Source organism: Nestor notabilis, unplaced genomic scaffold (assembly GCF_000696875.1).
Source record: "Nestor notabilis isolate BGI_N333 unplaced genomic scaffold, ASM69687v1 scaffold616, whole genome shotgun sequence".
Classification (NCBI taxonomy): Eukaryota; Metazoa; Chordata; class Aves; order Psittaciformes; family Psittacidae; genus Nestor; species Nestor notabilis.
In genome coordinates this window covers 1-27,807 of record NW_009931267.1, presented here as the reverse complement: position 1 = coordinate 27,807, position 27,807 = coordinate 1, and the positions used below count along the sequence as shown (strand labels likewise).

The 27,807-nt window shown below is 40.9% G+C and overlaps 1 protein-coding gene across 1 annotated transcript; it reads right to left on the bottom strand.

Moving 5' to 3' along the window:
- ANKRD29 (ankyrin repeat domain 29) lies at positions 1-22,155 on the bottom strand (the record flags this gene model as incomplete). The annotated part of the gene is made up of 9 exons (XM_010015799.1): positions 1-84; positions 1,673-1,771; positions 2,844-2,939; positions 3,381-3,479; positions 8,864-8,962; positions 11,398-11,496; positions 17,542-17,640; positions 20,029-20,127; positions 22,008-22,155. Coding segments are annotated over 9 exons (922 nt in total), but the record flags the coding sequence as incomplete, so codon positions are not given.
- Between the last annotated feature and the right edge of the window lie 5,652 nt (positions 22,156-27,807).

Below are 27,807 nucleotides of genomic sequence, written 5' to 3'. Positions count from 1 at the left end.
TTAGCTTTTCCCTTGCTTTTCCTTCATACGGAGGAGTCGGAGGATGCGTTCATTTTTTGTTAGTTCTTCTGGAAGTTCATTTGCCTGGAAGAAAAAAACCCTTGGGGTTAGCAGAAATGAACAAGTATTTCCGAAACATGGTTTAAAAGCATTCAATTCTAGAGAAGATGGTACTGGGCATTATAATGACATGTTTATTCCAGTGTTGTCCCACCACTGCTGGAGATATCTTAAGAAATCACCTTTCAGTGTGCAACTCCCTCTTAAGTCTTCAAAATAATCCCAGTGTGGGATTTGAGTGGTCTGCTTATTTTGTGCTGCCTGTCCAGGCTAAATGGTATCCCTTGGGCTCCTTATGCTTCTGCCACAGAAGTACTGGTTTTTTTTGGAGAGATAAGGCAGGTCTTTAAGTACCAAAGTCCAAAAGAAGTCCATAAAGATCCAAGAGAATACTCTAATTGCTATGAAATAATCTGTGCTATTCTATAGGATTGGTAATAGAACATCAGAGTTTCGTCTTCTGTGTGTATTGAATACAAAATTAATAACATAATATATTTATAATGAAGCTACTTCTGAAAATCAGTAATTCTGTCCTGCAAATGTACTCTGTTGTGCCAAATTGCATGTCCTTAAAAAAAAAAATCGGTAGGAGAGGTTATAGCCACAGACTTCCTTATACTGCACACCCTTCTTCTGCAAATCACCATCAGTTGCAGAAAAATCTTGTGCGTTGTTTGGGTGATAGTGGCAAAACAAAATGCTTATTTATGCTAACTACTGTATGAGAGTCGTTAACTCTGCTGCCATCAAGCGGAATGATACAGAAATAACATGCACAGATTTTATATTACATTACTGAAACATTTAGAAGGTATGTGCTGGATTACTTGTATTACAAACTGTCATTCATGCAGTCATAAACAAGAAGTAAACACCAGGCCGCCCATGCACAGCTCAGCAAACCCAGCTAGATCTCACATACTAGAGAAAAATAGTTTATAAACACAAGTCAGAGAAAGACATTTTCGTGCAAGTTATCAAACATGTGATGTTAAAACACTCTACAGACAAAAAACAAGACCATTTTTTTTCTGCAGAAAAGTTGCTGTCATAAAAAGAATATGAAACTATTTCACTAAATGAACAGATTTACAGTAAGATACGGTAAAAATGCATGTGATTTAGGATATTTTTCTTGTATTAGCAATGTGCTGAATTTTAACCAAGTTTTCTCATCAGAGGCACCCAGATATGCATTTCTTTTGCTGCAGTAATATTGTTCTTACACAAGCATAGGGAGATATGCTGTAACTTACGATTTAGGAGAACAGTAACACATGGGTTTTTTTCCTGAAATGCAACCTAGCTAGCCCATGAGTAGTTATAGTTAACGATTTGTGGTGCTTGAGTGAATGAGTACATGGTTTGGATATTCTCAGACTGATACTGCTTCACAAGAACCAACATCACCAGTGGCACTGCCCAGAACCCTTATAGATGCCCATATACAGAAATGAATGGACTAAACAGGGATGCTTCAGGAGAGGAACAGGAGGCAACCATGGGCTAACACAGAAACATGGGCTGCTACTGCCTCCATGGCACACATGGCTCCACTGCTCAGTGCTTTCTACCTGCTCCTTGCCCAGGATAGTGTGCCAGGATGTACCTTGTTCCTCAGGCATGGGTCTGCTCCTGCTTCAAGGAGCAGTGCCACTGTCCTCACATTGCCACTCAGGACGGCCGCGTGGAGAGCAGAGGTCCCATTCTAGAAAACACCAAGGGAGATGTTTGTACTGTGCATGGGAAGAAAGCAAAAGGCAGTGAAACACAAATGTTTGCAAAGAACAAACCTATGAACAAGAAAGAGGTAACACAGAAGATATTAGGTCATTAAAAGTACAGGGTCTGATTTAGACAGGGTGCTGGGTAGGCTAGCGGGCTATGGAGGAGGTGATTTTAAATGCTTTAATAAAAATGAGAGTCAAATTCACTTCACCGCAGCAGTATTTCCTTTTAAAAATTTCCCTTGTCAATAGATTAGAGGTGAAATGGACACAGCACTTGCTTCTCTCTGGCAAAACCAGCCATTAGCAAGTGAAACAGAAGTGCAAGCAGTAATGGAAACCATCTGTGCACTTTATCTTCTTTCTCTGATGATTAATGGTCTCAGAGTCAGACAGCTGAATGGGGATTTTTTTTATGGCTGTCCTTTTGCTCATGGCTGCAAACTGACAGTTCAAGTAGGTGTGGAAGCTATTTCATACTTCTAATTAACAACTAAGTTAATGCCACCTGGATTTTCAAGTACATCAAAACTGCCAATGTTGCACGCACAGAGGCTATCAAAGTATGTGATTTATAGATACATATAACTAGATAAACTATTAAAAAGTAGCTTCCAAATATGTTATTTTTCAAGTCACATTATGACTTCAGAGGAAAACAAAAACAAGTAGAGAATTTGCTCACAACAGATCTCTTACAATACTTTTTTGCTGACAAAATGCAATAGAAGGCCACATACAGTGCTAAGAACTTCACTGTTAAGAGCAATCCATTTACAGCAGAAATAAAATCAAATGATGAAAAGCAGGAAAATTCCTTCTATGACACAACGTGCTTCCTTATTCCACAAATCAAATTCACAATTTTGTTTGAAAAGATTAATTTGTGTGTGGCATTAAAGGCTAAATAAGATAATTTAATTTTCTCTTGATTTTTTGGGGGCTCAAGCTCCTTATTGTCCTCCACTGTCATAGTCATAAATGTCAGGTCTTTTATCAGACCCTCTGCCTTCTTGAGTTTCTGCCTAAAAATCCATGTGTTTCACTACTAACCTTCAGCAGGCCAAGAGTGGGGGAGAATTTCAGCAACTCTTCTATCACATTATTGTACCCCTTAATGGCAGCCTTCAGTAAAGCAGTTGTACCATCCTTTGAAGGAGAGAGGAAGGTCAGTTCAGTTGTTACCAAAGCTTCGCCTGCATTCCCCTTGGCTAAAGGGAAACACCAGCTTTCCCCCACACCTCTGAGAGGAGGGTCTTCTCTGCTCATCTTTTTTGAGGAGACACCTCCACAGCATATGCTGCTGGTTTTAGAACATCAGGAGGATTGTTCCTTTGGCAGATGAAAACTGCAGGGTAAAATGAACCGGTGACACTATAGATCATCTTTATACACGCATTTCCATTTCCTTATTCCAGAAGGTCCCTCCAGGAAGCTGTCCCAGATGCAATGGGAAAAAGGGAGCCCATGGTGGGACTTTACAACCTGGCAAACAGGGCAGACTCTGGGGACACCAGGCAGACTTGCAGCATCAGAAAAAGCTAGGAGGTGTTAAGCTGCAGACAGAGCACAGGAAGAAATGCTACTCACATCCCGGGCAGCATCTCGCTCAGCTCCACGGAGCAGCATTACTCGCACCACTTCACTGTGACCCATCTGCGATGCAATCCACAAGGGAGCTGTCCCATCCTGCAAATAGAGTAAGAGAGACTGTTAATGGTTTCACTTGAGACCCTGCGCTCCCTGGTATTTTACCACCTAAGTCTGCCTACTGGATTGGATGTACTTCAATTACCCAATTAAATCTCTCATCACAGAAAGATATATGTAGATTTGCTTCCAGAAGCACATGGGAGCTCGGTGTAGTAAGTCAAAACAAAACTTCTCCAGTTGTGGAGTTCTTAGCTGCTTTCTCTTGCATAGTTGGCCTGAAACATGCATTACTGTTTGAACAGTTAAAAGCCTCTTTGTCTTACCAGCTGTACCTAGAATGTATGTGGAAGTCTGAAATGTAAAGGCCAAAGGTATCCTGTGTACTTTGAAATCTAGGTGGCTAGATGTGACAGAATGATGACACAGGTAAATCTCAGCATGCATGGGGAGATTCTGCAGCTGGGTCTCTGTACATATGGAGTAGAGGTTGGTTGTAGAAGTTAAGGAGCAATGTAAGATGATCACCAGCTTTCAATATTAAGTTATGTTACCTATCCTCAGCGAATCTGCTAAAAACATCCTGCCTTACACTGATGGTGAGTGTTTCACAAATTTTATGTTCAAGAACTCCACTAGAAAACAAGAAAACTACCAAGGAATCCAGCATTAAATAGTCTGTTTTGGAAAAATTGTCCTATGCAATCATTACTTGAGCAGAAAACTTCAGAAAATAAATGCACATTCAGAATAAGCTAAACTTTGTGATTGATTTTCATCCCAAAGGCAAAAGTGAATTGAAGCACTAGAAATGTTTCTTGCTGCAATTAGAATTTAGTTTTATATCTTTTCCTCCTTTTGCTCCTAAATGGCTTGATTCTCCAGACTACAGGACTCCAGCAGTTATGTGGTGCCAAACTGATTCTTGTGAGCCCTTAACAAAAGGCTTTGCCTGTATGGACTTTAACATAGAAGTGAGGCCTTGCGTAGCAGGGTGCCTGCTTCTGCCTTCAGCACTTGCCAGTTCCCCTCACCACCCACAGCAGCCTGAAGACTTGGCAGGAAAAAGGAAGACAAAATATACTGAGGTTTCCAAAAGAGCCTTAATGAGAAGTTTCAGGAGAAAACAACTTCTACTTTAAATAAGGTATTTCTACCTTAATTAAAGAAGAAATCTCTCTCCTTAGTGCCAGCTGAAGATTCATATGACTTGCTCATGCAGTCCAAAACACCATTGTTGCATGAGTTCTCTGCTTCCTATGGGCTAGTGACTTAATCCTTTCGAAGAAAACAGAAAAGTTACTTCTTCCTTTGATAGGATATTCTGAACTTCCCTTTTTTTGATTCCGAGAAGGAGCAAATGCACATCCTGAGATACTCACTCTTCTCAAATGAAGAACAGGATCTTTGCCCACTCTTGTATCATTTCTCTATAGATTAATTAATTAAAATTAGTGACTGACCTCATTCTAGTATGTATTCTGTTAATACAATGAGTATTCTTTGTGATTCAAACATAACAAAGGCTCTCTTGTATACAGTATATGTGATGTTAGTGTGATGGCAAAAACTGTCCCTCTCCAGTTCATAGCATTTTCCCTGCCGTAAGCTGACCCTTCATATTTTCCTAACCTCCCCCCACCAGAGGACTCTAGTAAATAGCAATAGGGGCACTGAAAAAGCCTGTAAAACTTGGAAAATATCTGAGAGCAGTTGAATTTGCCCACACGATTGAATCTGCATAAAGAACCAATGCTGTGAAAATCCACGCTTCTGTTTATACAAGAAATGCAAGCACAAGTACAGTATGGAGAACATATCAGCTTTTTTTTTTCTTACAGTGAAGTTTGTAAGAACAATTGATATATTCGTGTATAAATGAAAAGGAACAGAAGTGCTGGGCAACATCAACCTCAGTATCTCAGCTATAGGCTAGAGGCAAAATGACATTGTGAGAAAGAATGTCTTGGAGGATCTAGCCTGAAGAGAAGAATGATGATGAAGTTGATGGTGTGCTCATACTGACCCTTCTTAGCTTTTCCCTCTTAAGCAAACAGCATCTAATATGAAGATTTATGCATATTACGTTTTATGCATATTAAATTTTGTGTATAAAATTTATATAGAGTAAATTAATTAATGTCCATTTTCATATTGATATATGGTGCAAAAGAGATATTACATTGTACTAAAAGGTCACGTGAGAATTCCTGCCTAAACTGACATTAGGGCTTAGAGACAAATCAGAAAGAAAGTAAGAATAGTGAAAGACACAGTTCAAAAACTGTTTTCCTTTCCTTGTCCCTCTGCCCACCCAGCAGACTGTAAACCATTACATTCCTAGAACAATGTTAAATTCTCCGTATGATTTTAAGCTGTGCATATTTCTGTATTTGATTACAAGCTAGTATACATGGACTACATCTCGTTATATCCAGCAGCAAGAGGTTCTGAACATACTCTAACCAAAATTTCCAATGCTCTTTCTCTGACCCATTAACTAATCATAGAATCACAGAATCATAGAATAGTTAGGGTTGGAAAGGACCTTAAGATCATCTAGTTCCAACCCCCCTGCCACGAGTAGGGGCACCCCGCACTAAACTATGTCGCCCAAGGCTCTGTCCAGCCTGGCCTTAAACACCTCCAGGGTTGGAGCATTCACAACTTCCTTGGGCAACCTATTCCAGTGCCTCACCACCCTCACTTGCCTTGCAGATTTGAATCTCAACGTATGCTTGTGGCTTGGAGTTTTAGAAAGGGCCAGACTAGGGTGGGAAGTGAAATACCCCTCACATACCCAGTAAGGACTTCCAGGTACAGAGAGCCCCTACTCTCAGGTTACTCAGGATCATCTCCTCCACTGTTCCGCCCATCAATCTACTCACACCACTACACCATCTGAATTCTTGCTAACAGCAAATTACTTGCTTGTCTGAAGTCTATACTCTCTATAGGTTTACTGGCTTACACATATGTGTAATTGCATATCATGTGTTAAGAAAAAAAATGTTAATTTCAGAGTATTTGGAACCTGCTTAGCCAGTCAGACTAGAGCCTGCTAGGACACAGGCTGCCAAAACAGTGTAAAAATTATTGGCAAATAATCTTCTCGCTTTGTTTTGAGTTGAAAAAGCAAAGAAACACCTCCCACACCAGGCTTCAGACACTGCCCCCAGCTCTGTCTAGACAAAAAGATGACAAAGGAATTCCTACCCAGCTCTGCAATGTTAGGAAGAACAGAGGGTGGCTAAAATCCAAGAGAAAATACACTGTCAGGAAAGAAACTTGCCAGGAAGCTTCACTATTAAGTCTTGTGAGAGCTGAACTGAAGGGCCTGCACATGGACAGCCAATGCCATCCAAGGTGCTCTATGGTGTCATGAGCACCCCTGTGGGACTGGGAGATGGGACATGAGGCTGAAGACGAAATGGTACCCACTACAGCAGCAGGAGGAGACTGAGAAGGCAGATGCAAGCACTCAGGCACATGAATTAAGCCCCCAGATTTGCAAGGTAGAGAGGAAAACTTGGACACCATGAGGAAGGAGAAGCATGAACTCACAGCTGCCACTTTGCAGCTGTATTCAATGTTATGTTGCTTAGAAAAGTTTCCTACAGCAGTGAGAGCAATGTAGCTTGTAGGTGATGGTAAGAGTCATCTGGCATCGAAACTGCCCCGTCTAGAGATACATTCCTCATGACCAATGTGCCACCATCGAACAAAGTACAAATTTGTTTGTTGGTGAGAGACCAAAGTCCATCCAACCATTACTTTACTAATTAAACAGTAAAAATGTTCCGTTTGTTAAGGAAATGTTTCAAATTACAGTGGGCCCAAATACAAATGCCACAGACTTACCCAGGCATAATCTTAGCAGGGATCGGAAGTACCCTGAAGCAAAGTAAGCCCATCCTGCCAGAGATGAAACAGAGCCAGGAGGCACATTCACACAGAGTCAAGTCTTTGCCTCAACTAAGATTTAAAAATGCCTCATGAAACATTCTGTTGTAGAAATTGGATTAGAGAACTAAAAAAATATTGCCAGAAGAATTAGCTGGCATGTTATAATTATGGTTAGTAGGATGCAGTTTTTATGGCAACTTGGTTCAGTTAAATGTAAGGCTCCCCAACTTTATTTTGACCAGCTCAAAAGGTTATTAATGCGCACCTTGGTCTGTCCTACCCCACTGATCTTTTAGACTGTGCTAATTAACAGCCTTTAACATTTTTTAATCTTGATTTTGGGAGACAGTGTGGAGGAAGCCTAGGAGCAGCTAAGGCATCAGTCCAGGGAGTAGCTGCCAGCACAGCCCTAGTGCTGGAGAGGTGCAGGAAGGGGCAGCAGGAAAATTACATTAGTCTGAGCACATAAAATACTAATCCAGTTTCCTTACACTACAGGGGCAACAAACAAGGAGTCTACGCAGACCTACAGATGCAGCAGAAGTTATACAGATCAATCTGCTGCCAGGCTATGATTTGTCAGGATTTTGGTTGTAGGTAAAAGGAAATACTGAAAATACCTGACAAAGCTTGTCACATGCCACGCTGTCCACTGTTATTAGATTTTTCACATTCGTTTGCTCTTGCCTGCTTATTTTTCAGTTGCCGCAAGTCAGTGATCACAGCCACCTGGCAGACATACACGACTGATTGCAAGGACAAGACCTTATCCCATCAATTTAAAATATGCAGTGAAGAACCAGAACAGCTACCTTGCCTGCAGGGTTTCAGCAGACCACACGGGAGGCTCTCTCAAAGCAGGCAAAGATTCCTGGGAACCTGTCTCTAACGAGACATTCCTACATGCTGGGAGTAAAGCTCACTCCCCCCCTTCTAGCTGTGCAATTCCCACATTTGGTGACTCAAAGCAGCATCTTAAATGTGCTGTTTAAGCACTGATTTTAGAGTCAAGAAACAGCTGAACAATTAAGGAACCCTTTTTTGGAAACCAAGAGAACTTTTATTTTTATCACTACACCATGTATGCTATGTATTCCATAAATACTTTGACACCTAGGAAGTCTCTTGCACCCTTACCTAACACCAGCATACAGTGGTGCAAGGTGGATCTAACCTTTAGCTTCCTAGCAGGGACCTCTGAACCAGCCACAAATCTAACTCATACGTATCATTTAATGATGAAACAGCAGCCCCATTGCCTGCAGAGGAGCTAATTGCATGCTTATGGTTACCACTGGTTGTATGTTTTTGCAGCATTAGGGCTGCATCAGAAGAAGCATGATCAGCAGGTGGAGGGAGGTGATTCTCCGCCTCCACTCCATTCTTGTGAGACCCCACAGTCTGCCTTCCAGTGAAATACCTCCATGGGAATCTGACGCCTGGAGAAAATTCCAGTGTTATTGTTTCATAACTGTAAAAAATTAGATCCCAGTTGTGCCCTCAGCTATTGAGCTTACCTGCCGTGGCTGGTTAACCTTTGCTCCTGAAGAAAGCAGCAATCGGATGACATCCAGATAGCCTCCTTGTGCTGCCAGGAAAATTGCAGAAGCTCCATCCTAAGAACAAACACATCCAGCTTACACTTTGTTGAAATGATGCCATTTTTCCACACAAACCCAAACCAAACTGAATCAAGTTCTTGTTCTTAAGCCATTATGCCGTGTAGCAGCAGGTATGCAGCCATGCTCAGGAAATAATTACCAAAATCCACAGTCTAGCTCATAACAAACCATGGTAACATTTTCATTCAGTATGCACAAGTGCTGGCTCCCATCATATATTAAACCAAACATTAAATCCTGGTTCTGGAATACTAAGAGTCTAGATCATTGAAGCATTGGTCTACATAACTAGAAATTAATTCCTATATAGCAATACAGGTTCATTTAGCTTTTATATGTTCATGAAGAAGTGTAAGTATTCTGTTATAGAGACATACGGTGAAAACATGTTCAAGTACTTTGCAAGACTGGAGGCTCCAGCACTGAAGTCTGCCACCGAGGTTAAATGAATGAGTACTGGGCCACCCTAGCAACTACTGTGCCACTGCTCTAGCACACCTTGTTAAAGACACTTCACCTGTAACAATGTGAAAGCAGAACACGTAAGACAGGTTATCTCATAGCCCTCTAAGACACCAGCATTTTCTTGCAAAAGCTTGTGGAAGAACAAATTGTGAACTAATCTGGGGTTTTATTTTTTTCCTCAACATGTCTTTCATGTGCAGATGTTCTCAGAATTTGACTTCACAGGAATTTCTTCCTTAGGAAAAGAATTTAAACATCATATTTCATTAAGGTTTTTTGATGAAAAAAATTTCAAACAGCATTATAATCCTTCCAAACAACTAGAAGTGGAAATCTGCGTTGAGGGTGGGACAGGTGTTTATCCATCTTATGCCCACAACGTGCTAGGGCAAGTTTTCCCAGGAGGTGAGACTCTTACTTTATTAAATAGAGACATCCCTTCACTGCATCTCAGATGTGCAAGTACAGATCTCATGCCATCTCATGCATATGCTTATCGCAAACCACAGGGCATTTTAGTGGAAGTCTGTTCACTGTGTTGGGACTGAATGCTGTTGTCTGCTGAGAGATACTGTACAGCTACTCTTCTTTCTCCAAAACTCAGCACAGACTTAGTGAAGCATGAGCTGAATATAGTGCCCCAGGGTCCAAATTTAGAATGTTTGGCTTTGATTTCAAGACCAGTGTCCTGGAAAACAAAAGAGGTGTCTGCTGGCACTTGGCAATGTCCCACAAAAGGAGGCAGGCTAACACTCATTTTCAAGAGACTGGTTTCATATTTCATTAAGCAGTTTCTGCCTGGTTTTGCCCAATGGCTATAAGCAATAGAAATACATCTCTAAATGCAATTGCACATACTGCACATTTCCAAGAAACACAATAAGGAAGCTATTTTACTGCCTTCACTTCTAGGTAAGTGTCTGCAGGTGTGGCAGCATGGCTATTTTTATATCGAGTGGTAAACCCCAGGATTACCATGCAGAGGTATGAATCACTGCCCTCAGATGAGAAAGGCAACTGCTATTTGCACAGCAGTGAGGGTGGAACACCTTTCTTTATAAATACAGGGTGATGGCAGCAGAGAGGCGGGGATCCCCTGTGAAATCAGGACACAGCCCCCAGTGGCTGCTGCAGTCACCAGCCCTCAGCTCCCATGCACGCTTGTGGGAGCTAAGAATGCAACAGCATCATGCAGATCCAAAGCCCATGGAAAAAGCTGGAAAAACTTGTATATCCCCGTGGAACAACTTCTTTGTCAGTTTTGAGTGCCCTGGGGTAGGAATGAGTGCTGGGAAGTGGAGAGAAAATCTGCCATTTGTTTCTGATGAAAGATGAAAAACTCAATGTTTTTGTGTCTCGGTTGGAGTCAATTAAATCCAGTGCTTCATTTACTCAATCCAGCTTTTTGAAAAGTCAATTAAACAACACCAGTTCAGCCATTTTAACTATCCTCTGCCCAAAACACTGTCAAGCTAGAGATACACAAATACCAAATAATGTAATTTAAACTGATATTTTTTAAAATAATTTAAAGATATTTAAAGATTCCAATATTTTAACTTTTACTCTTTCTAGCAGAAAACTGATGATCTGATTCTCTAGTACCTCAGGGGCTGTATAGCTATTCACTCTTCTCTCTGCGGTGCAAATCATGGTAGAACATGGCATGGTCTTTTGTTCAAGGCTATTGGATTGCACAAATCTGATCCAGATTTGATCCTTCATACAGACAACAAATCAAAAGGCAGCCAAAACATCTTTTCTGATTTCAAACTACTTCTCCCAGGATCATGAAAAGCAGACAGTTAACAAAATTCACATCTTAGAAAAGTAGAGTACTATAAAACCACATCATCTGGCAAATGCTTCTCTGTGCTGGAGTCAGACCATCCACTGTTGTCCAACCAACAGCAAATTTCTTCCATCACCAATGTTGTCAATATTATCTGTGTCAAATAACTCACATAAAGTTGGTCGTGAATGTTGGCACCATGCTTCAACAGCGTTTCCACTACTTTTGCATGCCCGTACTGACAAGCAGCTAGAAGTGCAGTACCACCTTCCTGTGAAAAAGCAAAGAATGGGTTCAGACAGATGAGAGGGCAGGTGCTGGACTGAACATCACCATAAAAAAAGAAGAACAGATTTTAAGGCTTTTCAGAATTTGGCTCACAGCAGTTCTGTAGTGAGCAGCTGCTGAATGTTTCATACTTTTAATACCAAGTCTTGCCATGCAAATCTTTAAACTTGGCTCTGTCACTATAAACTGTTTTATCCTCAGGGGTTTTTTTAGTGCTCTTTGTCCTGCTTTTTGTTCCTCGTCTTCTGTCTTCCCACTAGAAACTTTGTTTTGTTTCCTTCACAACTCCTCCATGTCTCTTCCCTTTACAGCCAAATCCTGCACTCCTGCCAAGCTCTTCTACCTGCTGAAGGACAGCACACCTTTCCCCTGCTCCATGCCTATTGATCATCTATTCTTCTTTAGCCAGAACCTCACTCCCTGTCATTTCCTGCCTCACCTATTGATTGTTGGCCTGAAGAAGAGTAGGGAGGGTGCATTTTGAAGCACACTAGCTAACCAGACTGAAATCAGACCAAACTCATGACCATCAGCAAAAGCCCCATTACTTCTGCTGAAGAAGTGAGATCCCTGCAGGTAGGATCAATCCCAGGCAGTTATAGTTGCTGCACATCACCACTAAAGGGAGACCTAGGCACATGCATTAAATCCTGCTTGTAGACATGCTCCATTGGGAGCCACCCGAGAAGGGAAACACCTCAGTGTACTGGCAATTGACACCAAGTCAGCTGAAACAACTGAGATAGATAGATAGCAAACGTGGGTCTTCCTATCTTAAGTAAGTGCACTGTGCCCCACTCAAAAATTATTATTTCTGACACTGATATGGAGATGAAGTTCTTATCTTCTGCCTGGGATGGCACCATGCCATCGTGCAAAGATGATGCACACCCCAGGTCATCCTCACCAGACGACTTCTCTCTCCTTGTCTGCCTTCTCCCAGTCTTAAGCCCCTCCTCCACAAGATAAGCTGTCTAAAGTATTTCAGATAAATGGTTTCCAGAGCTGTTATTAATGTGGGCAAAAGACTGTGTTTTGCCTCAGCCTTGTTCTCTGAAACAGCTCCAAAGTTTTGTCTGAAATTTTCCACACAGACAGATATTCACAAGAGAAGTTAGAGCTTGAATGGTCAAATGGATTTTTTATGATGGGAAGTGCCAATCAAATTTATTAATCTGCAGTGCTACTTCATGCCTACAATAACCTCATGAAAACTCAAGCTCTGACATGACTGAACGAACCCACGGGAACTGTCTATAACTGCTCTCAAACCCTCATATTCATCCTTCTTTCCCTGTGACACTGAAAAGCAAACAAGGCTTGAAAGTCAGCAAAGTCACAGATGTGAAGCTGTCATGTGATAATCTAAGAACTGCATATTAATTCTAAACTATCTGAGTAAATACAATGTGTAATCAGGTAGGTGGAGTTAAGTTACTCTATAGCTACAATGAGTCATTAGACTTTCCTGTCAAGTTGAACTATCCTAATTTAATAGGAACTCCTGAAACAAAACACAAAAGCAATCACAGAGGTTCCTGAATTAAAGAAACACCTTATACACACTTAAAGACAATGGCAAAAGCTAATAGCTTTGTGAAACCTATTTCCTGTCTCCAAGCAGCTGAAAGACCCTTTGCTCGAGTAACAAGTTAGCAGATCAAAGGACTACAAACAAAATACAGAGACATTTTTGAAGACTCTTTCCATCAACCAAATGAAGAGAGAAACATCAGTGAGTTCAGAAGAGAAACTGTGCTATCCAGATTGGAGGTCTTCTGTGGAGAGGCAGGGAAGGATGAATTTTAGGAAGCTTAAAAATATTGAAGTTCCCTGTATGGAGGGTAGATATGCTCAGTTAGCTGCACATGGGAATAGTTTGTTAACTGCTTTATGGTCTGGTTTTTGCTTTCTAAAATTAGTGTGTTCTCAACAAAATCCTGTTATTTTAAGAAGACTGGTTGTTAATGTAAGTTCTGGAAGGAACCAAATAACAGGTCCCAAACAAAAGGCAGGCCTGCAAAGCTAACTACAGTTAGCACAACAGAGCTGAAGCCCAACACTTGGGAGTCCAACTGTGTGATCCCCCTTTGGGAAATAGTACAGCCTGAGGTTTAAGAAGGAAGACACTTCTTGCAGGACATGTCTGGTGTCTCAAAAAGGCAATCCTAACCAAGTGTTCAGCTGAATCCATTGGACAGTTTTAGACAGATACATTTTTGGAAAGACTAACACATTCCTAAAATATACCATTTAGATCTTTCAGTCTAGAGCAACCAAGTTTCCTTGATCACCCTGATTAGAGTTTGGGGATCAGAAAAAAGCATTGGGTGGTCCCTAGTTCCAGCTGTCCTCCCTGTATCAAATATTTACTCGATCAGAAAGAATTGGGTAACAGCTCCTTGGCCCAAAGATTTGACTCCTGATCAGGAAGACAACTGATATCTAAGACCTGCTCTACGGCATGTCCCCTATGAACCTGAATACATTCAACAGAAGAGACTGTGATTTATTTGCACACTCTGGGTAGGGGTACCACTGTGATAAAGAGATAGGTTTTTCTATAAGAAAGGGAAGTCAAGGCCAGAAAGCTTTTCCACTGACCATGCAGTAAGACAGCACCCAGATAAATCAAGGAACTGTCAAACAGTGTAAAGGTCTGTGGTTTCTTAGGAGGAGGAAAATTCAGCCCCTTCTGCCCCATATCAAACTTCCAGCTTGCTTTACTTTACACTTTCCTCCAGCAAGCTCTATCTGGAGACCCCAGTGTTTTATAGGCCATAAAGAAGACAGATGAGTTATGAATAAAAATGAAAAAAAGTAAATGACAGAGTTTTGACATCCCTTTCAGCCATGTGATGCCCTCTTTCCTTTTTTGCTTTAGCTGAGATGAATAAAAAGCTGAAGCAGCATCTTTGGTATTGGCAAGCCTCTTGGAAACTCTGAGAGCAGGGAAGCAAGTGGGAGCAAGGACACATGAGCAACCTTAGAGGCACTTCTGGGGCAGTCACCCTTCTGCAGCAGGCAGAGGCTAGTGTGCAGCCTGGAGAATGCACATTGTCTTAGGTTTATTTCTTGCTCATATCCTGTTTTACTGACACAGTGTAGCCTCTATTAATCCTTCACTGCAAACCCTTCCAGCTCAGATAAGAGTGAGTTCTCCCCGTTCTCTCAGCTACGTCTGCAATTCTTCTTCTGAAACCATTTTTGTTATCCCCACACAGTCTGTCCTCCCTACAGGTGGCACATATCAATCTTTCATGTAAATGCTTGGAACAGTAGCACCCAATAAGACCAGTAAGACAGGACTTCCCTGTCTATTTTCCTACTTCTTCCTTCACCTCTATCATCATTGCCTGAAAGTAACTTAGAATTAATATGGTATTTTATTAGCTCTGAAATACAAGGGAGGGAAACTAATCTGCAAACACTACCTGCTGAAAAATAGCCTTTGGCATACCATTCAACATATGCTATTGCTCAGAAAACATGCCACCATGCAAACCCTTGTAAGAACCCACATGCTTATAACACATCTCAGAGTAAGGAAAGAGAACATGCTTCTATTTATGATGCATACTTCTAGGGGTGTTAGACTGGGACAATGCAGAATAATATTATTGAATAATATGTATTTTATAATATATATATAGAATAACCTTCACTATTTATTCTCTTTACAACATCAGCAATTATTGCTAATTATTTTATTGCACTGTTTTAGAATGTTTGCTTTGCCTGATGTAGTGCTTACCAACTCTAATGATACAAGGTGTAACAAGAATTGAATGCCTATATTAAGATAGTTCTCCAGTGCTCTTGTATATGAGTAATAAATGTAGTAATTACAATTTACAGAGAGTAACATGAAAAAGAAAATGTTGGCCTTTGCATTTCCTTGCTTTAAATTCTCTGTTTCGTAGATTACATCCAATTTGTTTTCTTATTTCCATTCCATGTCTTCATTTATAATAGAAACTTCTTCGTAGATTGATTGATTACAGTGCCCTTCAAAACCAGCCAGGATCAGCCATATCTTTTCCAGCACTGCTCCTAGCTGAGCACTTTAATCAGAAAATGCCTTATGGCTGACCTGAAAAGGCATATTTTGTCAACTATATTGTTTCTGGGTTTGGAGGGGATGGAGAAGCCTGTTACCTTAGTCACCTTTTACCAGAAGGATGGTTTGATGGCGTAAGTCCAAGCTATGAAAACCACATTATTAAACAGGAAAATTGAACAGATACAAAACCATGCTAGAAAGCCAGTGTAAGATGCATACTCTCAATGCTCACCTTCTCAATGGAGCCTCCTGCTCAGGTACACACTGCTGCACAAAGTACAAGCTAGTTTCCCACCAAGACAGTGTAGAACTTTGGAGGGTTACCAAAGCCAAGTCTGGAAGGTGTAAGTATTTGGATTCCTGTGTCTAGATCCTTATTTCAGAAGAAAAGCTGCAGTCCTCAAGCAAGGAATGAGTTAAAGAATGAACATGGCAATTTCCAGGATAGGTCCCAGAATTAAGATGAATCTAGCAAAGCTCTCATGTTACTGTTCAGAGAGAGCAGATCCGTTCAGTAAAGAGGGCATGGACATGATAGCTAATCTCAATTTGTTAAACCAGTGTCACTTTAATCTTGCACAGATTATTTAACTTGGCTATCCTCTGTTCAGATTCTAAGGGCTTTTTCAGGCACTATAGCTTGTGTCATACTGTGAGTGCTGAAGTGACTCATTGATACAATACTTGAAGAGGTGATGAGAAGGAGGGTGTGCTTGGACAGGTATGTTTGATGCTACTGGAAAATAGCCTGATGTACACCTCACATGCCAGTTTTTCATGTTATGTCCCTTGGGAGTTAGTATTGTATTACGATCAGCTCAACTGGAAGTGGCAGAAAACTCCGCCTGGAGAAGAAAAGCAAACTGCAGCTTAAAAGATACTTAGGACTGGCACATGGGCCATGTCAGGTCTAAATTCAGAAGAGGCAGCCAGGAATATGGGGGAATATTTGTCCAAAGCCTGAATTCATTAGGAGCAGCTGAATGCAGGAATATTTTCTTATAATTTAGATCTTTAGTCCCTTTTATCTGCCCTACTGACTCACATCAGTATATTTTGCATGCTTCATAAAGATCATGTATTGTCATGAAAGATCAAACAATTTCAAGGGAGTCATTCAAATCACAGACTGTAACATCTTTAAAGATTGGTTACTATGGGATAAAGAATTATTCCTTCTTCAAACACATTGCTATGGATCCCAGGGTAAGTGAGTGGCAAGTGTCCTTCCAGATTATTGGAATGGTCCAAAATGTGGCCAGTATGTCAAGGACAAGAATATTTAATGAACATATGCTGGGTTGGGTTCTGTTTGCTGAAAGCAGAGGTTCTAGTACTGCCTTGGACAAGGAAACTGAACTGATATACTGATGTCAGCGATGAACTGATGTTGTTCCCCCCATGATGGGGGATGAACCAACCTGGGCTCTGCCATTTGTGCTTATGGCTATTCTGAGAAGATTTTCTAAAAGGACTGACTTGAACAAATAAATAGAAGCTCTGAGGTGTATTTCATTTGGCACAGATGGGTAAATGGGGATTTAGGGAGGACTGAAGCCATTATACTCTTATGTATCTTATGGTAGTATCCAGAGACATCCCAAAATAGATGAAATTCCAGTCTGTGCAAATGAAGTACATATACACCTAAAATGGGATCCTACCATACATGTACCATAACCCTTTCCTCTTGTATTGTAGGATGGGTTGAGAATAAAGACTACCAACTATCACTATCAAGGGACTGATCTTTGACCAACTTAAGCCATTAAGTCTAGGTAACAAAAGCTAGTCCCAAGTTAATATTTTCACAATATGTTGCAATACACATATTACTCAGAAAACGTTCAAGTGAGGAAATTATTTTATCATCCTCCTGCGCCATGTCATTTTTCATGTGAATAGAAAAAAACAACCTGGATTGTCAGAATGTATCAGCATGCAAAACCAGACCCATCATCTTACTTTATTCCTAAATTCAGTGGAGGCTCCAAATTCAAAGAGAAACTTCACTACATCATTGTGGCCTTGCTGTGCAGCAAAAAACAGAGGAGTTGCACCTGACTGTAAGGAATAAAATGGATTAAAAAAACCCCAAACACATAACACACTTGACTGAAGTATATAAATTTCAAATTTAAAAGTATTCACAATCCACTGCATATCAGCTGAAAAGACAGAACGATTTTGAGGACTTCTGAGGACACCAGGTATCTTAGGTCAGTTTTATTCGTATTGCACTGAGAAATCTGTCCAGCATGTTTGAACAAAATCCAAGTTTCACAAGGGGCTTTTGCACAGTTTCTAATATAGACTTCTTAGGATTATGTAACTTCTATCCAGTCACCAGGTAGGGAAAAAAGCCCGGAGTGAGAAAGAACAGTCTTGCACAACAGAGGAACAGCCAATTTGAAACCAATCCCTATTCTACCCCGCCATTACACCTCAGACAAATAAAAGCATAGGATGGATTTGGACCAGGGTGTGGAAAGACCAGGGAGGTGGTTATTGACACAGCAGAACTCCATCTTGCTTGACTCTCCACTGACAAAATGTGACTGCTGTTGCCATATGTCATCCTTGTCAGGAAAAGAAAGGCAAAGGCAAAGGCAAAGAGAAAGAAAAAGAGAGAAAGAAAAAGAGAAGGAAAAAGAGAAGGAAAAAGAAAAAGAAAAAGAAAAAGAAAAAGAAAAAGAAAAAGAAAAAGAAAAAGAAAAAGAAAAAGAAAAAGAAAAAGAAAAAGAAAAAGAAAAAGAAAAAGAAAAAGAAAAAGAAAAAGAAAAAGAAAAAGAAAAAGAAAAAGAAAAAGAAAAAGAAAAAGAAAAAGAAAAAGAAAAAGAAAAAGAAAAAGAAAAAGAAAAAGAAAAAGAAAAAGAAAAAGAAAAAGAAAAAGAAAAAGAAAAAGAAAAAGAAAAAGAAAAAGAAAAAGAAAAAGAAAAAGAAAAAGAAAAAGAAAAAGAAAAAGAAAAAGAAAAAGAAAAAGAAAAAGAAAAAAAGAAAAAGGAAAAGGAAAAGGAAAAGAGAAAGAAAAGGAGGCTTTCTTGACTTTGGGCTATCTCATCCCATGCAGAAGGTGCAGGAAAGAGGAGCTACACATGAAATTCGCTCCAGTATCCAATGCCTTTACAAGAGGTCTCTTGACACGATTTCAGAGCTCCCTTTCCCAGACACATTTCTGGGGCTTTCACTTCCCCAAGCTTCATAACACCTTCAGAGTACAAGAGCACTGGTTTTGCTATTGGCTGAATTTAGTTTCAAAACAGTGCCATTTGTCTTAAACTTCATCTCTTTTGCTTCTTCTCTGCAATATACTAATTTTGGAGGATTTCAGGGTTTCTCTTTTTATTGGCTTGCTGAATCAGTATGTCCTGAGCAATACTCAAGAGCAGCCCCATAAAACTGTTCTCAACTTTTTCTTTTGCTGCTGCTTTTCAAGCAATGTTTACCTAAGGGAAGGGACATGTTTAAATACAAGTTTTGTTGGAATAGGACCCCACTGAAACACACTGACAATCATGGTTAGAGCAAGTTTAAGCCAGTAAGTGCAAAGACACTTCTATCATTTAACACAGCATTCACTGACTCAGTAACTTGCAGATGTCAGCATGAGATTAATTCTCTGGTTCCAGGTAACCAAGGAAAGTGAGAAACATTGGCTTGTCTTGTTAAAGTAACAAGCATACTGCTGTTCTGCACTGCCTGCCACCATCCCATGTTACTGCATGCCCTCCTTAAACTGCTCTTCTCTTAGGACCAGTACAACTGTTGTTGTCCCAGAGCAATTCTGCTTTCTGCATATCCAGCACACAGACCAGAGCTGCTGCAGGTACTCCTTACAAACATCTGTACGGAGTACGAGGGGAAGGCAGTTTCCCAAAGCCAGACACAAGCAAGCATGTCATGGTGCAAGAGATGCCTTGAAGGCAAAGTAGAGTTGCAGGGAAAGGTACAGGTGATTAAGCTGTGGGGTTGTTAGAGATGAGTTGGCTCATACCAAAAGGCAGAAATTCCAAAGCATAGAGAGCCAAAACAATCCCCGGCCTAGCAATGGCATCCATTCCATTCTAATGACTGGATTCTGCAAATCAAAACGTAAAGGACATCTCATCCCAAAAGCTATGAATTACTGTGCTGATGAGTAAAACTGCAGATGCATAAATGGTGTAACCCTGGAGTTACATCTCAGATGTAACTGCCCCTCACCAACCAGATGTGCGGAAATGTTTGATGAATTATTTATAAATGTACCTCTGGCATCTCATTTCCTATTATAAAATCCAGACATCTGATTCCTTGCTGTCCTCAGAACAGACCTTGTTTATACATGCACTGCACAGCAAATGACATAGAAACAGTTGGCAAAAAAAGCAACAGACAACACTACAACACTCTTCTTATTTGTAATAAACCGATGATCACTTAATCCATGTTTGAATGCAGAACTTCTCCTACCTCTCTCTGCAGATTGATATCTGCTCCTTGCAACACCAATTCGCGTACACAATCTATGTGGCCATAGTAAGATGCTACCATCAGAGCTGTTGTGCCAAGCTGGGAGTAAGGAAAAACAAGTCAATACCTTCAACAGACACCTCCAACAATGAATTAGGCCATCTGGAAGAGACAGCACCTCTTCTGAAAAGCTGAAAGAAGCTTATGATGATTGAAAAACTTGCTGTCATTTAAAGCTTGATATCAAGAATACTTTGAGCAATTAGCAGGTGTTAAAGCAAAAACATTACAGACTTGGCTGTGGTGCTAAGGCCTGACTATTTGACAAATATGTATGCAATGATTTTGCCTTGTTGTCCCAAAATAAGTGCAACAAGAACACCAAGAATGTTTTTGGTTTATACACAGCATTTTTATCAGAGAATCCCAAAGATCTTTGCATCATTTCCAGGAGAATAAACTTAGACACAGGAGCTGAGTGACTTAGCTGAGTCACTTAATTCTGAGTCATAGTCAGGAGCAAGGTCTGGGTGATTTGAATACTAATTCCCTATCCAAATGATGAGAGTAATCTTTTCACATTATATGAGAGAACTTTCCACATCAGAAATATGTGTTCAAGTTCCCACAGTACACCATAATGTCACTACTCCAGTGAACCAGGTAAGATTTTGGCTATATGTATGTGGTGTACAGACAATTCACAGAAACCACATGCTTAGGGATGAAACTTAACCTCTAAAACACTCACACATACCAGTTCAATTTAAAGAAGGAATGTGTGACATTTCAAAAAAGAAGCATGCAGCCTTAATCATACCAAAATATTTTAGCCTATGAAATGTGTATGCCTGGTATAACGAATAAGTCAGGATATTTTACAGTGCATTGTAAAAATTATTGACTAAAGTTAGCCTTCTTTTGAGAAAGATTGAGCAGTAATGGACCTTATTTCTTTACTTCGATCTCTGTCCTGTTTACTTCATGCCCCATCTGAACATCCTTCCCTCCCTGTCAGAATGACAGTCATCAGCTCCAGAAGTACTGCAGGACAAATACTTGCCTACAGGGCAAAAATGAAATGAAAATTAAAAGATAGGTTGAAGTCAATGGGCTTAGAAAATCTTTTGCACTTTTAAGGTATTCAAAGTAAAAGAAGTTGTGGCAGGTTCACGGTTCAGGCTGGAAATGCAAACAACAATCCTGTACAACACAGACACAACTCTCAGTAAGTCAGGCACAACTCCAAACAATAGAAACCTGGGAATTTCTCAACCTCTTTTTTCCCCTGCTCTTTGCCACCGCTTGGTACAATCAAGTACCTCTCCATATGCTGTAGGCAGAATAGCAACATGCATCTGTGTTTTCACCCCATTTCTAATCTCAAAACTGATTTCAACCCATGCCAGTTAGAGTAAGGAAATCCCCATGAAATCTATCTCCCATGTGACTGGGCTACTCTTTGCTTGTCAAACTTGTGCCTTGGTGCCAAGTGCAGGAGATACTGGGGGGGTGGGGGGGGGGGGGGGGGGGGGGGGGGGGTGGAGTGGAGGATGAGCAATTAGGAGGCCAGTAGTTCTTCTTATTATGAGGAGCTTTGCAAGCTGACAGAATCATTACTACCTGAGCTTAGCTGAGTCGACTCTTCACTGTGATCTATCACTATAATGACATTTCCTTGCAAAGAGAAGCCCGAGGTGCTAAGATCCATGTTTTTAATGTCAGCACCACAAATAACTGTGTAAGATACATTTTTAAGTGCTGGCAGATTCCTAACCCCTTGCCACTGATGTAAATCATCATGCTATTTTATCTTATCTTCAAACTTGCTTCCTGACAAGATAAGGTTTTAAATCATCCCTAAGTGCCATAAGACTCTCAAATGCCTCATGTTAGATCCCTGCCAGACCCACTGCACAGCGGGCTATGGAAAGTGATGTAAAATCAGTGCCCAGGGTGTAGGTGCATTATGTGCATACGCTGTCTTTGCAGTCCACATCTACTCGCCCACTGTTCATCAGCAGCTGGAGGAGAGCCAGGTTTCCTTTTCTTGCAGCCCAAAATGCAGCATTGGCAAGTGGTGTTTCTTTCTGGTGAAAAAAAGAAAGAAAAGAAAGAATGAAACCACTTTGGAAGACACATTGGATAATCGTACACATGTGAAATCTGCGTTCAAGCCAAACAAGTTTCAGCTTAGTGTGCTGTTCTTTCAAAACCAGAGCATGAAAGGGGAGCTAATTTAATTTCTTTGTGCAATTAAAGAGATCAGTCTCCCCATGCTACCTCATGTTGTTTCAGGTTTTCCCTGTGTCCATGGCAGCCTGTAATGAGAGTCGACGATGCTAGTCCAGATCCATAGGGAAACGTCACAGAAAACAATGTACTAACTAGCACCTGTACTGTCTGCTTCTGTGGTGGGGCTAGGCACAGTCAGAGAGGCTGAATCATCCTGCTGACATGTCCTGCTGCAGGATGTCCTCCCAGGTTTCAGGCTGGCTCTCTGCTGTCTCCTTCTTTTCTGTCTTTTCAAGTCCCACCACAGGAAAAGTATTGCTCATGCATTTCTCATACTGTTTGGTCTGCCTCCTCCCTGGAATTAACACCTTGTAACTGTAGGCACATGAAGTATCTCCTGAGTGATGCCAGGAAATAAAAAGGATAAAATCTTTCTGTCTATAGACTTACAGATTCATTTATAGGTATGCAGGGCAATATGTAAAGCTCTGAAGTCTAGATAACTCAGTCCACTGCTGAAGAAATTGGTAATAATAATAATACTCTGTTGAGGCTTTCTTAGTCTCAGAAACAATGCTACAGTGTGATTTCCCCTGGGTCACATTGGCAAATTATCACTGCCCCACCACAGGAGGACAGCAGAAAAAGACACAGACTTAGCTCCTGCCTCTTTATTGGATCCATGCAAGCAGCTGCGAAAATGCTGCCCTGACAGGTAAACACTGTGACGGGTGAATTATGAAGGCAAAACAATGCCGTGATGACAATAGTACATATCCTAAAGCAGGCTCATGCTGCTGTTTCTTCATAAGGCCTAAACCCACCAACAGTTCAGTAAAGCACCTTTTCACTGTCAGTCATCTTAGACAAAAACAGTGTCAAAAATAGCCGAGGGTCTTGTTCTCCAGTGAGTCCTGCCTTCAGGATAACACAAACAGAGTGCACAGTGGATAGAGAAGTCAATCATTCAGCTTCAAAAAATGTAATACACACTTCTCCATGTCTAAATGTCAGTAGACGTGTAATGAGGAAGAGAATCAGGATTGAATGGTTTTATGCTTGATGCTTATAATGCACACATAGAGCAGAGTTTAAATTGCTTCCTTCACTGATGCAAAGATAATAAACCTCACAGAAACCAGCAGACACAAGACAAATCCTGTACGAATCTATCACAGATCAGTCACACTAATCACTTTCCATGAGTTGCGTTTTTAATATTCATAGATTAGAAAATTGGCAGTTGTTTGAGACGAGAGAGGTTTCAACCACTCAATAAATTGTATGACACTTCCTTTAAATTGATAGAGATATTTTTTGTGCCAGCACACACAGGGGCAGGAGTCTGAAAAATATAGTAATAACGATATGTAGCAAGATCAAATTCTGATCTTCTTTTTACAGCTAATACATTTTCACAGGCAAATCTGTAGATAATGTCAATCAAAGATATTTAATTATAGAGCTGGTAGCTAGAAATATTGTCTTACTGTATTACGATGTTCAGTGGAAAGCTATTGCAAAGAATTGTATTTAGACCTTACAGAATGCGAAATCAAATCCCCTACCTTTCACCCTCCTCTATCTCTATCTCTGTCTATCTTTTTTATACCCCACTCTGTTCCTTGAGAAAGGAAGCTTCAAACTTTGAGAAAGCTTTAGGATGTGGCAAAATATCCATACAAGGAAAGATTTATTTCATCCAGCCAGGTTTTCACTAAGAGGCCCCAGTAGCAACGTGACTGCATTTTATTATGCCCGCCATACAACACCACCTTTATTTATCAGATAGGCAGGAGCCATAATCAATATTCAGGAATTCTTTACCTGCGTTCATCAGTTTACATGAGAAGAGAAGTAAGTTGCCAGAGCTACCTTAGTCTGGAAGTAGAAGTCCAAAATCATATATTCCTACCTCTTTTTTTTCCCCTTGTAATTACTAAAGTAGCTCTCGAGCAAAGTTGTCCTCATACTTTGGGTCAGATCCAAGCAATGGAAGAATTCTCCAGTGCATCAAGGACATGAAATCAGGTTTTTCCCAGAGGTGCTTTTGACCTAATTTGGAACAACTGCTATCAGTACATGTATGTCCCTTTGTGCCCCCACTTCCTTGTATAAAAATAGAGTAAACAGTATGTTCAGACCATCAACCATATTGCGATTAGATAAAAAAAGCAAACACAAATCTAAGCTATTTTACCTGATAAGATGAATGGAATTTGCAAAATCATTCAGATGATCTGGGAACCCTACAAGGACAGCCTCAAGGAGTACCATGTGGCAATTTCTCTTCTGCTTTCAAACCGAGGATTTATACCTTTGTGCTCTTCATTTTCAGGTGATATCAGCAATACTGACATCACTGGTAGGCCAAATGTAAGGCGCTATTTTGGGATTACTAATCTAATTAATTGAATAATTTTTGAGCAATAAATAGGTTTTAAATGGCAATACGTGACATAAGACTTGACTGCTGTTTTTCAGTTATGGACTCAATCCTGTCTCATCAGATACTTAGGGAGAGGTACTGTTGAATTTCAAGAGCTTAAATGGATACAATTTTCATGCAATTCTTGTTACAACGCTAGTCTGCTCCTAAAGCCTTAAAGTAGATGATTGATCCTCAGCATTGACCGTCTGGGAACAGAATGTAATAAATGTTTGAAAAAGTGATTAGCTAATGGCTTTGGTGAGAATGACGTTTCATTATGTCATTTGCTTCAGCATCAGCAACTTTCAGGATACAATTTCATCTACCTCATCAAGATTTCCAAAGCATTATTTCAAACTCTGGCTGTGCTACTCATTTCAATTTCTTGTATACTTTTACGAGAGCCCAGAGATGAAAAACTGGCATTATGTTCATGCTGTACTGACATCAAGCAAAAATACTTATTCATAGAATCATAGCATCATAGAATCATAGAATTATTAAATTACAGAATGACAGAATGGTTTGGGTTGGAAGGGACCTTAATGATCATCTAATTCCAACCTCCGGCCACAGGCATGAACACCTGCCCCTAGACCAGGTTGCTCAAAGCCCCTGTGTCCAGCCTGGCCTTGAACACTGCCAGGGATGGGGCAGCCACAGCTTCTCTGAGCAACCTGTGCCAGGGCCTCACCATCCTCATTGTAAAGAACTTCTTCCTAATACAAAATCTAAATGTTCCCTCTTTCATTTTAAAGCCATTCCCTCTTGTCCTGTCCCTGCATGACCTAAAAAGGACTAAGAGGACTAAAAAGTTCCTCTCCAGCTTTCTTGTAGGCCCATTTAGGTATTGGAAGGCTTATATATGGTCTCCCTGGAGCCTTCTCTTCTCCAGGCTCAACAAGCCCAGCTCTCTCAGCCTGTCTTCAAAGGAGAGGTTGTGGCCCTCCTCTGGACTTGTGCAGTCCTCTGGACCTGTGTAGTCCTCTGGACCATTCAAAAATGGCCTAGAGGAAAATATGTATTATAAATCTGACAAGACCATTTCTATGGAGGAATACAGAAAAAATAAAATGTACTAATGTATCTGTATGTGTCATCTTAAGAATATTGAGGGGAAAAGTATAATTTAAATGCTTTGATCAGCAGCTCCTGCTCCCTGCCCTGCCTTTGACTTGCAGAGAAGAGGCAAGTCAGAGTGGGGTAACAGCTGACTAAGAACAGTACCATTCTTAAACAGTGATCTTGAAGATGAAAGAAAAGAGGCATACGCATAGAGAAAGGAGACGAGAAAGAGAACACTGGCCTGGCAGCTTGTTCCTTGTACTGTCAAAATACAAGAAAATTCCCTTTTCTTCCTCAGTTTCCAAACCATTCCTAGTGGAAATGAGAAAATGAGTAAAAAGTTTTAAGAAGAAGAACTGGAAATCAGGATCAAGCATGATAGAATGGAAAATGTTAGTGGACCTGGGGAAGAAAGAGGGAGGACTTTATTAGATATCAATATATCTTACATGAAGGATGCTGATTAAAAAGAAAGGTAGTTCAAGACATAAATTTAAGTTTAGACAGGCAAAAGCTGGTAGAAGAAGAGAGGATATTCATGTGTATAGACAGTAAGAAAGCAAGATAAATGCTACCTCATGGGTAAGTAGGATAGTAAGATGAAAAACATGAATAAACAGTGGCAAACAGAGTTGCTAAGAATCCAAGTACACAGTCTTCTGAGAGAAAGAGAAAAAGCCAAGAAAAAAGACACAGTAAAGAGAGAAAAAGCAGAAGGAGGTGGGGGCTGAAGTTCTCCAGAGGCAGAGAGAGCTGTCAGTGAGTGAGCTACCTTGAACCCGAGTACTTGAGGGAATAGAAAGTGAGAAATACGGCACAGAAAAGGAGCTGATGGGAACAAAACAGCAAAGAAAACCTGAAGGACAAAGCTAAAAAAGAAGGAGGCCAGAAAAACAAGGCAAGAAGAAGAGGATAGCACCACCAGCAAAATGGGACTAGCACCCTTTAGGGCAGATGCTTGTGGGGAATGAAGGTAGGAAAAAACTCATGGACACAGAATGGAGCAACAGAAGAGACTACTTAAAAAAATCCAGGTGTGAGACCAATGCAGGACCAAAAACGGGATAACCACAGAGATCTCACCATCCAGGGTAAGGCTGAGGCTGAGCTGCACCGTGAGCAAAGGTACCCTGCTTTCTGCCCCATCAGGGCTTCAACTGCAGGTGGAAACCACCTGCTGCACCACCATGGAGCCACAGCAGCAATCCCAGCAGGGAGACGCCTTGGCAGGAGTGAGAGGCAAGTACTGGGAATAATCCAACAAATAAAGCAATGCAACATGAGCAACATGGCAAGGGACTGGCACAGAGCTGGTGATCAATAAGAGAAGGGCAAGCACAGCATCCAGGAAGTGCATAACTGAGGATAAGATGTACATATAATATAAATATTATCCCTTGGCATCAGTAAGTTGCTGCTTGCTTCCCTCTTTGCCAATTGATTTTACTAATTCTGTCCTCAGATTAAAAAAACCCAAACTTAGTTCAGGTGATCTTTTGAAAATGACTGCTCTTGCACCATTTTGGATTGCAGAAGTACAAAAAGTGACAGGAGTCACAGAAAAGGAAGCAAACCAGCCTGGCTTCAGTGGCCACTGCAACCCGAAACAACAAGCACCAATAAAGGCTGCCTCCTAACTCTTACACAACCAGCACTACCAAAGATGACCAGAAAAGTGCAGAGGAGGCTCCCGACTGCACCAAACCCCACCGCGCTGAACCTGGCCACGTTAAAGCCAGCGTGAAGCTCCATGGAGGTTCGCAGTTTATGTAACGCTAGCCAGGCATCCTCCTCGGGGGATGTCTGTGGTGGAAAGCACCGCTCCATCAGCTGCCACCGCAGCACCCCACAGCCCGGGAAGGACGCTGCTGGTTTCTTTCCTTCCGCCCTAAACCACCCTCCTTATTTCCTAAAGAAAAACATAAATAAATCAATCCCCACATCCAAGAATATGACGGAGCATTTCACGGGCTGCCGGCACGGCTGGCACAAAGCGGGAAGACAAACGCGCATCCCCTCTCCCCGGCTCCCGGCTCACCTTGAACGAC